The sequence below is a fragment of the Crinia signifera genome, chromosome 12 (assembly GCF_055691185.1).
Source record: "Crinia signifera chromosome 12, ASM5569118v1, whole genome shotgun sequence".
Lineage (NCBI taxonomy): Eukaryota > Metazoa > Chordata > Amphibia > Anura > Myobatrachidae > Crinia > Crinia signifera.
The window spans coordinates 15,675,209-15,687,828 of NC_139228.1; the positions used below are offsets into that span (position 1 = coordinate 15,675,209).

At 46.9% G+C, this 12,620-nt stretch overlaps 1 protein-coding gene across 7 annotated transcripts in view; it reads left to right on the plus strand.

Annotated features, from left to right (window-relative positions):
* Positions 1-12,620, plus strand: part of ADAMTSL4 (ADAMTS like 4) — a 190,146-nt gene that overhangs the window by 91,553 nt on the left and 85,973 nt on the right. For all 7 annotated transcript variants that reach the window (XM_083167072.1, XM_083167073.1, XM_083167067.1 and 4 more), the window contains 2 exons: positions 2,079-3,435; positions 3,935-4,037. In XM_083167072.1, coding sequence (XP_083023198.1) covers positions 2,079-3,435; positions 3,935-4,037 — 1,460 coding nt within the window. The remainder of the gene's footprint in view (positions 1-2,078; positions 3,436-3,934; positions 4,038-12,620) is intronic.

A 12,620-nucleotide genomic window follows, 5' to 3' on the forward strand; every position in this document is an offset into this window, starting at 1 on the left:
AGGGTATGTGGGAGCGTGTACTGGTGGTAGTAGGGTAGGTGAGAGGGGGATGCAGTTAATATCCCGGCGGTCGGGATCCCGGCGTTCAGAATCCCGACGCCGGAATCCCGACCACCGAAATGCCGACACATTCTCCCTCCTGGGGTGTCCACGACACCCCTGGAGGGAGAATAAATTAGCGTGCCGAGCGTAGCGAGGCACCGGGCCCGCTGCGTGGCGAGCGCAGCGAGCCCGCAGGGGGGGGCGATCCACGTCCCCCCCTTGTCGGCATTTCGGCTGTCGGGATTCCGGCGTCGGGATTCTGAGCGCCGGGATCCCGACCGCCGGGATTCAATACTGAATCCGGTGAGAGGGTGTACCAGTGTGAGTAGTACAGGTGCGAGTAGGGGAGATGTGAGGGTGTACCAGAGTGAGTAGTACAGGTGGGAGTAGGGTAGGTGTGAGTGTGTACCAGTGGGAGTAGTACAGGTGGGGGTAGGGTATGTGGGAGGGTGTACTGGTGGAAGTAGGGGGCGGGGGATGATGGTGTACCAGTGTGAGTAGTACAGGTGGGAGTAGGGGATGTGTGTGGATGTACAAGTGTGAGTAGTACAGGTGGGAGTAGGGGGCGGGGGGGTGATGGTGAAACAGTGTGAGTACTACAGGTGGAAGTAGGGTAAATGTGAGGGTGTACCAGTGTGAGTAGAACAGGTGGGAGTAGGGGAGGTGTGAGGGTGTACCAGTGTGAGTTGTACAGGTGGGAGTAGGGGAAGTGTGAGGGTGTACAGTGTGAGTAGTACAGGTGGGAGTAGGGGAGGTGTGAGGGTGTACAGTGTGAGTAGTACAGGTGGGAGTAGGGGAGGTGTGAGGGTGTACCAGTGTGAGTAGTACAGGTGGGAGTAGGGGGAGGGGGGTGTACCAGTGTGAGTAGTGCGGGAGTGATGGTGTACCAGTGTAGTACAGGTGGGAGTAGGGTAGGTGTGAGGGTGTACAAGTGTGAGTAGTATAGGTAGGAGTACGGTAGGTATGTGGGTGTGTTGGGGAGTAGGGTAGGTATGATGGTGACCAAGATTTTGTTCTGTTTATAGTATAGCCGCTCTTTTAAAGACCAAATGCACCTACAATATATCCCATGCATGCACTGAAATCTGTGCTGGTTGCTGAATAATATGGTACATGAGTAGAAGCGGGGAATGTTCTATAGTGCATAGCTGAGTATTGGGACTGCTATAGCCTAAACATCTCGCCACTGACGTGTAGTGAAAATGATCAATGACGTGTTTAAAAAAAGAAGGCAACGCATGTAAACGTGACCCCCTTCAGTAGGTAACGAGGACACGTTTAAATACATTACCTTCCTTTTTTTAAACACGTCATTGATCATCTTTAAAGCCGTTCAAAGAAGACGCCACACTTTTTAGTGGATCTCTCGAGCCTACAACATAAAATAGAAATAGTTTGTCACTCTGGTCATATATACTTATTGTAAAGCCGTCTAGCAGCATGAATAACATGCGCTAACGGGAACGGATGTATTGTCCAATTTCAACACAGTCAGGATTCCAAATCGGGGCCAGTTTACAATAAAATATTAGCGCTCAAAACTTCTACTTTTAATACTTTTAAATACTGCAGATGTGTTTTACTGGGCAGCCAAACAATCCGGATAATGATCTTGTTTATGTAAAGTAAAGTGATGGAAATTTGTACTTCGTCTCTCCAGAAAAGGGACTTTTTTTCTCTACGCCGAGCCAGTTTCAAGCAATTAAGTGTTTAGATATCCATGCAGCGTTCTTGATGCCTTGTATGGGCAGCTCCCGCTCAGAATCTGTCTTCCTTTGCCGTCCTACGGCTTGTGCCAAGAACTACAAATGAGGTGAAAGGGGATTTTGCATTTTTTTACTTTTTTTTTGTAGGGAACAGATAACACTGTAATTAAGACATGCCTCATGAATCATTGCGCCCATTCTGTAACAAGTGGTGTATATTAATAATCGTTATCAATCGAAACGGTCCTTTTAGAATTCTAAATATTTTTTTGAGAAACGTCTGAGTAATTGAAATTAAATTAATCTTTTTTTTTTTTTTTGGTCCCATAGATCTCGCGTAAGAAATTCGATTAGGCCTGGGAAATACGGTTATGGCAAAATACCGTTTTCTTTGCCCCTCCATACAGATAAAGATGAGGCGCAGAGGATTAGGAGGCATCAGAAGATGATGACCTTAGGCACCACTGCAAGCCCAAGGAGAGAGAGAAAGAAGGATATTGGCACTACAAAGGTGTCATTAGAAGAACATGGAGTGCACGGTAGCGAGTCGCCACATCGTGACACCGGCTCGGTTAATGAGCCTTTTAAAAAAGGAACCCCAGCTCCGAGAAAACCAAAGAGAATAAGTCGATCTTCTCATCCATCATGGCCAGAACAATTTTTTGGTTCGCCGGTGGAAAGGTTCTATACAGGGCTCCAGAACGTAGAACATCAGAGACAACATGAGTCCAAGAGTGGGGTAAATGTTAATTCCACCTTGGAAGATCAAAGTCAGATGTTTATCCCTAAAGGGACAGACACTAGCCCAGATATCCTAGAAGATTTCTGGGACTCTTGGGAAGATATTGATAAAAGTGATGGCCAAAGTCCTACTTCAAGTGATGAAGATGATGACCTTTTGCAGCACAATGAGTCTGGAAATAGAAATATTCATGATTCTAGTACCAAATCCTCGATTGTCCAAAAGCCATCTGAACTGCAGAGGATACCATCAACTTCAACTCCGACCCCTTCCACCTTCATGCATTTTGAAGAAGATGGGCAAGACAAGATGAAACTGCTGAAAATGAAAACTTCTGCAGTGCAAATAACGCAAGGCCAGTCTCTCTTGGTGAAGAAGCCTGAGATGAAGAAGACGAACCCGCCAAGGATGTTTGGTACGGTCAAACCAACAGCAGGCAAACTAGCAGGCCAGAGGGTTGATCTATTGATGAGAAATTTGGCAAGAAGACCTCAGATCGCCATTGAGCGGAGCATCCAGAATGAAGGAAGCGATTTACTGGATGAAGACGTAGCACAACCACACAAGCATGGCATGGAGCCATTACATGATACTGATGCCACCATTGCCGAAGTAATCGCACATGAGCAAATCCATTACCAATCTGAGTCATCCCACCTGCCTAAGTCCCGCAGCCAGAGACAAAGCCCATACAGACCTAGTACAGATGGAGGCAGGGTGTACCAGAGCTTATTCAGAGATAATCCTTCTGCTCCTAGACCTCTGCAGGGAGATCCTTGGACATCGCTGGGGAGGAATTCACCCTTATCCTTTGAAAGAGAACAGGACACAAGACAAAGACTGCATCACAGCTCTGAACCTCCCCAGTTCAACTTGTACAATCCAGGCTCTGAAGACTTCCATTGCACGGGAGAGCAGAAGCAGTACAAGTCATGCAACCAAGAGGTATGCTAGTATGTAGCACTGTGGTCCATAAACCTGACCAGACACTAGAACTCCCCATTCATCTCCATATATAATTGGTTTTGAGTTTTCCAAGGCTCTGTTCTTAATTCAGAAGTTCAAAATGTTGGGGAACCTATCCGGTCCAATTTGGCACCTTTAGAGTTAGGTTGCTCCTTGGCTGTCCCCAAGTGTAGAAGACTAGATCTTGTTGAGCTAGGGTTGGAGAAGGCCTTCCTATGGGTTCTGAAGGTCAACATTGTATGACCCACTTGACACAGAACCTCTGGTGCCACCGCTAATGTTCTCTAGTGTAGTGTCAGCATTTGCTGCTGTCGCTGTAGTAACTACTAGCAGGCAACCTGCACCGTGATTGGATACAATATGTCTCAATATGGCTGCCGATGTGTGAATTAGATTTTTTTTTTCTGTTACAAGCTCCATTTTTATGGCAGCAAATAGCGGAAAGCAACTAACTTTTGCCATGCCTTTGTTATTACAGCCATGCCCAGTGGGACATCCTGATGCCAGGGCTCTGCAGTGCGCCACATTTAACAGTCAGGAGTTCATGGGTCGCCTGTACCAGTGGGAGGCCTTCACAGAAGGTAAGGGTGTCTTTTTAGAATCTTACTGGAGCACAATACAGTTATTGTCTTATCACTGGTCAAGGTGCACATATAAAATCTATACTCGTTAGTCTAACAGGTTTGTAAACATCATAATACTGCATTCTGAAAAAAATGCCTTCTACCTCTTGGTACCTCTTTGACGGCAGAGTAGAACTTTACATCCACCGATCTGCTGTACCGCGTCAGCTCTCTGTATGTTTAACCCTTTGCGTGCCAACATCTGTGAGAGATAGCATCGCTCATATTTGTTATATAAATTCAAATAAAAAAAATGTTCTGTAAAAAAAGATTATATTTCCTATAGAAATTAAATATTACAGGTCATTATGTTGAACAAAAATGTTTGCGTGGCAATTTTCACACCTATTTTGACTTCACTTGGCACTCAGAGGGCTAATTCTATTATTTAAGACCTTTTTTTTTTTTTTTTTACAGCAAGTAAGGGTTTTCCAATTGACTGTATTACATGACCCATTTGTGATCAACATTACAGTTTCCAATATACCAGTGACCTATACGAGACTATGGGGGGAGATGTACTAAGCTCTGAAGAGATAAACCTGAAAATAATAAAGTAGCAGCCATCAGCTCCTAACTGTCATGTTACAAGCCATGTTTGAAAAATAGCAGCTGATTGGCAGTTTGCACATCTGCGCCAAGATTCTAGATCATGACTGGACCTACTGTATCCATTCACGTTGGCAGATTCTAAAGCACCTTGCCTTAGTCCTGGCCTGCCCGCCATAACAGAAAGCAAAGGTTTGCAAATCTATAGTTGAACATGTAATGAGAGATACATATGTGTCCTCTAAGTGTTCTAGAGAGGATCTGTAAATGCCGGGCCGGCCTATGGCTAGCAGGATATGGTGGTACTTCCACGCAGGTGGCTAGCGACAGGTGGCTCAGTCCCGCTGGTGAGAGCGCTAGTTACTAGGCAGGGGAGAAGATGACATAGAAGAGATTCTGCTGCAGGAAGGATGCTGGGATGTATGTGCGGAACAAGCGTGCTGTGCTGATAGACTGTCACCTGAGACTATAAGCGCTTTCCATTTCCTGTAGTGTTCTGTCTATCTATTGCTCATATCCTGTATTGTTCCCTGTGGTATAACGCGCCCAGTAGTCATTGCAGGGATATCCCTGACACACTCATCATTAAACATCAGGATGCGTAAAACCCCATCTGTATGACATCAGCACATCAATTGCTACTGGGCAGCGTGATGCTTATCTGTATCCAGGGCTGCACTGCACAGGACTACATCTGGTAACTGAAATGCAAGCAGATGAGCGGCTAGTCTGATACAAAGGTTCCTGCTTATCATGATGTGTTTACAAAGGTTTCCCATTTGCATAATTTACCAATGAAAATTTAGCCCTGGCCGCTGAGCGATGCTTAACCCCCTGGCAGGGCCGTTGAGACCTACAGAGGGACTGCGTGATACTGAAAGGGTGGGGCCAAATATGGGAGATGTGGCCATGACTTCGAGAAAATAATACTCAGGCTTCCCGTAGCAGAGGTTAGAAAACAATCTAAAAATAAATAAATAAGAAAAGCCACTTCTGGGCAATGGTAAGGCCATATCGCAATGATCTGGTTGTGAAGCCCCGCCCACTTCAATGACCGTTGATGGAGTAGTTGTGTGATGACATCATATGCCCGACCCGCCCATTTGATTATGTCATGGCTGCCTACTGTATCTTAGTGTGCCGGTTACACAGAAAACTCGCTCTCTTGTAAATTATAAGATTATTCATCCTTTGAGTACCAACATCTGTGAGAAATGTGCAAATTATCCACAAAACATCCCAGCGTCACTCACATTTGTTATATACATTCAAATAAAAAAATATTTTCTCAAAAAAAGATTATATTTCCTATATATTATATTCCAGGTTATTATGATGAATACAAATGTTTGCTTGACAATTTAATTTTCACACCTATTTTGACAAATTTCCTTGGCACTCGGGTTTAATTAACCCTGGATTTCGTCATAGCCCTGCGTGCTGTTTTTATGCTCCTGGATCTTAGTCCAGGTTTTTAATATCCTTGTAATACATGATCCCATGTATAATATATAAACGTGTTTCTAATAACAAAAAAGAAAATACAATAGACTGTGTTTCTAATAACCTCTGAAGTGAGGTCACCTGTAGTCACTAGAGGCTAATTTAGGGGAGTGTGCAGTTCTGGTCGTGTTACATCACTTGTGTAATATAGAAGATTATCGTCTTATCAAGCGGCTGTATAAGTGACTGCACTGGCCGCACTTTCCTCTCCCACCAGAGCACTGAGTGCATCTTGTGTTTCACTTCTCCGAAGTTCTGCCGAGTTAAGTAGATTTTGACGTTTTCATTAATTCTATTGAGTCGGTCATGGAGCCCACTTGCCGGTTTTCATTGCCCAAACTCTTTCCTACGCTGCATCTATCAGTACCACAAGTGCACAGCCATCCATCTTGCATGTTTCTAGTTGTGTCCTATCAGAATCCTTCATTCCCGTTTGGCAGAGAGGTAGTTAAGACCTTTTTACGTTCCTAGAACGTGATGTCTGGCAGCAACTTTCAAACAACTTCAAACAAGCTCTTTTGAAAGTTTTGCCGAACTATGCTTATGTTTTCATCTTCACTGATCTTTATAGATTGCCCGCATTCCCCACCCCTGCATTCCTCCCCCACATCAGGTCTATTTTAGAACAGGGACTTTGCAAAGACAAGTGTTGCTAAGTCCTTCTCCTGAGTGGTTTATACCTTTTGACCCTTGCTAACCCCTGACCTTTTGCACTCTATTTAGCCCATGTGTATTTTTAAGCTTATTTTTATTTGGAATTGTCAAGGTGCGTTTTGCATTTTGATAACGGTATGTCACGTCACGGAATCAGGGCCGGGGTTGGTGCACTGTCTGTGTCCGATGTGCTGGCCGGTTCGCTGCTCATCTTGACTGTTTGTCAGAGTCAATGAACCAAGGCCAAAGCTGTTTCCGTTGACTTTATCGCTGTACACCCATGACGAGTTGACGCTGAATGTCAGCTTCTGATGTGCCCTTTATACACAGAAATATGATCACACTGCGCACCTCGATGTGTGACAGTGTTTCCACCAGCCCTTGCCATATTACAGCTGATGCTGGGACAGTATGACTGATAGGAAGTTCAATCTAAGGCCCGTGAGGGGAAGCAGCGGTCTACCTGTTCTGGCGGGAAATTACAATGAACTAGAGAACATTACACACATGAGAGGTCTTGTCACCTTACTTATTAAACCATCCTTGTATGTAAGGGACGCTTAGAAAGTGATAGAAATTCCCCCCCGCTGAGCCCCCCCCTTATTGAAGAAGACATTCCTTTTTCAGAATGGTTGCCAACATTTGAGGCATTTAACCATTTCTTTTCATTTTCCTATATACTAGATATTAGTGAGAACATGGGAGCCGTGCCTGGCATATGCCACTCCAAAGATGTCATGGGCGGCATCCTGAATGGGCATATGTATGAACTCTTGGCGAGTGGTACAGCAGAGAGAAAGCGCCCACCAATCAGCTCTGGACGTTTTTCAAGCTCCGCCTATGACATGAGTGTATCACTCTCCAAGTGTTGATTCGGATGCCCAGATAAAATGGCGCAGTTGCTCAAAGCAACCAATCAGCTTCTTTTAAAGATTGTGCTTAATCAATGACGGTAAGAAGCTGGTTTCTTTGTTCGACTGCCCCACTTTCTCTCCATGGTTTGACGCACCTTCCCCTTTGTCTCTTATCTGGTTTTACGGAACCTGTTGTGGTTCAAACCTTTCTGCTGGTGTAGAGGTTTATCACTAAATCCGTAGTAAAGAGCCATTCAGCAGCCCGCTGGCTTCAAAGCTAAACCGCTCTATATCATTTTACCGGGCGTGTTAATTCTGCCTGGCCCGGGAGGGATCATTTGAATCCTCATCCAGGAATACATCTTGGAAAGGCTTCTGAATATGTGAAACCAGCTTATTCCTGGCCTGAAACGTTAGCTATTTTAAAACGTCTTCCATTGCGGCGTTCTGAGCGGCTGATAGCATTGTCTAGTAATAGCAGCTACGAGCCGTAACTCTGCCGTTGTGTTGGCTGAGGTCTGGCTGGACGTTGCCAGCTTATGTCTCAGGCCTTTGATCTGGCACTGTGTCACCGTTACCTGGAACCGGCGCTGAGTGATGTCTCTATCGCGTTACTTCAGGTACATCAAACGGTAACATGAAATATCTGAGTTCCCAGGGATTAGTCTGTTCTCTAGATATACTTCTGAGGAATGTTCTGACATTCTTCTGGGTGTCGGGGACTTTTAGATGATAAAAAAGCCATTATGCAATGACGTTTTCTCTGCCGACTTACTTACAAATTATCTGCCGCTATAAGTAATAGTGAAATATGTGAAGATATATAAAGGTTCTTTGTGTTTTTAGAATTTATTTAAAAAAAGTATATTGACCCCAGGGAGTTGGATCAATAAGAAGTTGTACCGTAAGTGCGGTAATAAGAGAGGTGAGTGTGCGGCAGAGTCGCCCTGGTGGGAGGGGGCGGGTGCGCGGTAGAGTCGCCCTGGTGGGAGGGGGCGGGTGCGCGGTAGAGTCGCCCTGGTGGGAGGGGGCGGGTGCGCGGTAGAGTCGCACTGGTGGGAGGGGGCGGGTGCGCGGTAGAGTCGCCCTGGTGGGAGGGGGCGGGTGCGCGGTAGAGTCGCCCTGGTGGGAGGGGGCGGGTGCGCGGCAGAGTCGCCCTGGTGGGAGGGGGCGGGTGCGCGGTAGAGTCGCCCTGGTGGGAGGGGGCGGGTGCGCGGCAGTCGCCCTGGTGGGCGGGTGCACGGCAGTCGCCCTGGTGGGCGGGTGCGCGGCAGAGTCGCCCTGGTGGGCGGGGTGCGCGGCAGAGTCGCCCTGGTGGGAGGGGGCGGTGCGCGGCAGAGTCGCCCTGGTGGGAGGGGGCGGGTGCGCGGCAGAGTCGCCCTGGTGGGAGGGGGCGGGTGCGCGGCAGAGTCGCCCTGGTGGGAGGGGGGGGTGCGCGGCAGAGTCGCCCTGGTGGGAGGGGGCGGGTGCGCAGCAGAGTCGCCCTGGTGGGAGGGGGCGGGTGCGCGGCAGAGTCGCCCTGGTGGGAGGGGCGGCGGAGTCGCCTTGGTGGGAGGGGGCAGGTGCGCGGTGGAGTCACCCTAGTGGGATGCGCGGCAGAGTCACCCGGTGGGAGGGGGCGGGTGTGCGGCAGAGTCACCCTGGTGGGGCTGGTGTGCGGAAGAGTCACCCGGTGGGAGCCTTATAGAGAGGCTCTGTAGGCAGGTTCCCCATGCCCGGTTTTATAGCCTATGCTCTGTAAGATGAGCTGTAGTATAAGGAGTATAAGACAGCGGTGGGAGTTGGTTTGGGACTAGCATCCTGCCAAGTGTTCGAGTAAGAGCAGAGAATGTAAATTTCCAGCACAGAGATAATTACAGCGAATGTCAGGTTGTCCTAATCCAGCCACACACACACACACCGAAGCCGCCGCCTTCCCGAACTACACAGCTGTTAACCACTTGGCCTTATGTATGGGTCACCAAGTGGCACACAAACATTTATTTGCCAGGCCAACACCAATGTGCCATTGGTCCGGGATGGTGCCAGCTTCGGGACTGTCCTGATGCTGGAACGGTGGCGTACCAGCGGCAGGGTGTTCATAGTGGAGGTGTAGGGGCCTGAAAACTTCCTAGCACTTTGGAAGTAATGGGTAGGGTTTGGATTAATAGTGTTCTTGATGGGACTGCAGCTCCAGGCCTCCACACACCTATAGGGCCTTATTCTAGTTCACTCTTTCTGACAAAATCCTTCTTAGATGGACAAAACCCATGTGCACTGCAGGGGGGAAGATGTAAAATGTGCCGAGAGAATTAGATTTGGGTGAGTTATTTTGTTTCTGTGCAGGCTAAATACTGGCTGCTTTATTTTTACACTGCAATATAGATCTCACTTTGAAGTATAACCCCACCCAAATCTAATTCTCTCTGCACAAGTAACATCTGCCCCACCTACAGTGCACATGGTTTTGTCCATCTAAGAAGGATTTTGTCAGAAAGAGTGAACTAGAATAACCCCCATAGTCCCATCAGGGGGATGACGTTGGTGCCTTGTCTTCTGCTTTAAGTCTGCAGTCTGCACAGGTGAGACGGGCTACGTTTGAAAAATGAAAGTTAAGGCCCCTATACATTAGGCCGACTTGTCCTGAGGACAAGTCTGACCTAATTACCCTTGAGCCCCGCGAGGGCTCACACATAATTTGGCACTTGATGTGCCAAATTCCTCTGGCGTGGGCCAGAGGAATAAAAAAAAAAAAAAACTGTCAATTTTGAATTCTCCTTCCCGTACCTGCTGCCGCCCACTTAACAGCTGTCGTTGGGCATGCTGCCGCCCGCTCAGCAGCTGCCGTCTGCCCCACCGGCCGTGCCCACTGCCGCCAACTCCCCCTGCGCACACAGAGTCTATCGGATCGAGCCCAATGCAAAAGCGCCCGCGATGTCCCTTTGATGGGTCCGATCTGATAGATCATATGAGCAGGAGTCCGACCCAGTGCGCATAGGACAGAGCATCGGGTAAGATGGGGTGTTAAGCACCTGCGATGTGATCAGATTTATCAGCCCGATCTATCGGAATCGAGTCAAATTGGACCTTTAGGAGTTGATTTGGCTGGTGCATTATCACCTTCCACTTTGTCTCCACTTTATCTCTTAATACATCTGCCCCTAGCAGGGATGGGCAACAAGTGGCCCTCCAGATGTTAATGAACTACACATCCCAGCATGCCTTGCGTCGGTTTCACCTTGGCCAAAATAAGGCAAGGCATGCTGGGATGTATAGTTCATCAACATCTGGAGGGCCGCTTGTTGCCCAGCCCTACCCTAGAGCCTACAAACCACTGTATTTGTCACCCTCACAACCACCTAATTGTAGCTCGTTTACAGAACTAAGAATCATTTATTTCAACTGGCAGGAAAAATCCAGTAACTTCTTTCCAGTGTATGGTACCTGCTGGAAACTCTTTATATAATGTCCTGGTTGTCAGACTCCAAAGTAAATATCAGGACGGGGGTAATGGAAATGGCACCTGGTATATAATAGCCCGTCTGCGTACCACTGCCGAGGCCTCCCTGATTAATCGGCCCGGTGACGCAGAAGTCGAAACCTCTCCGCTGCTTTTACTCAGAGTTGTCACCTTGTCTAGCTGCATTCACCCCCGCTTTGTAACAGCGCAGGGAAAACACATACCAGCACGGTGTGTCAGGCTGCAGGAAACCCAATCAGAGCCCTGAACAATTAAGGGATTGCAAGAGCCAAAATCCCTAGTCTTTCAGCCTATGAAATCTGTTCCCTCCTCATGTTCGGGAAGGCCATCAACCGACCACAGACGATGGTTGCCATTGTTGGCTATAGTGCAAACGGCTATTGATGGTAGCATGCTATGTGTGATGTATGCATTGATGGTTTTAACTGACTGGCCTGTGGGCCATTCAGAACCGGGGGCAGGGCTTTGTGGTTGTTGGGGGTGGAGTTATGCTCCATGTCCCGGCCCCTTGGGTAAGACATTTTTTTTTTTTTAAACGATACGGTTATACTTTGACATAGATGGAGGGAAACTATCTGATTCTCCACATCAATGGCAAAACTATTCTGCATCGGTAATAAACCATTGATGATTTTGGTTCGTAGATAGCCATCCCTACATCATGCTCCCCTGTCCTAGGAGCTTCATGTTGAACTTTAGAACGCCCCCCCCCAAACCTGCGCTGAAATAGTCCATAAATAACACCGGCCAACATTTTTTTTTAAACTTTGATTTTGTCCATTTTAATCGATCATTAAATAATAAGGGTTTGAATGCCCATATAAGGAGAAGCATGGAGGGGGGGGGGGGGGGACTGCATTGTTATCAGGGGTAATACAATGAATATGATTGGGGATTATATTTGGGGGTTAAAACAAGAAAGTCCATATAATCACAGAAGAAATACCAAAAAATATTTATTTCTAAACCTTTTTTTTTTTTCATATCTTCTTTTACAGTATTTTTTTTATTGTAAACAAAAGTAATGCAAATTCATAACAAGTTTGTTTTATTTTTACATACAATAAAGGTATGAGAACAGGGACATTTTCTTAAAATCTACCGTTTCATTCTGATGGCTACAAAATCTAACTTTTTCGAGTAACTTTAAAAAAAAATCTTTTTAATTAGTAATGCGGAAGAAATACAAATTAGACACGCAGAACCCAGACTTGAAATTTGTGTTTACCGGTGGAATTCAGAAGTTGCTTGCTGCCTGCTGCCATGCTTCTCTGAAAATCTATCCCACATATCTGGAATCTGATTTTTCCTCTCCAATAAAAAGCAGCATCTGTGGAGCGTGACCTGACCAGACTGTAATTTCAGTCACCCCAAGCCCCGAAGCGCCCCCGCTAGCTGCACACTATACACACCAAGCCCAACAACATCATTTTGATTGGAACCGTGTTCTGACTGATACCTTTCATTGACATCACACTTCTGCTGGCAAGGGAGGCTCTAAGACACGTAGCGAAACTGATG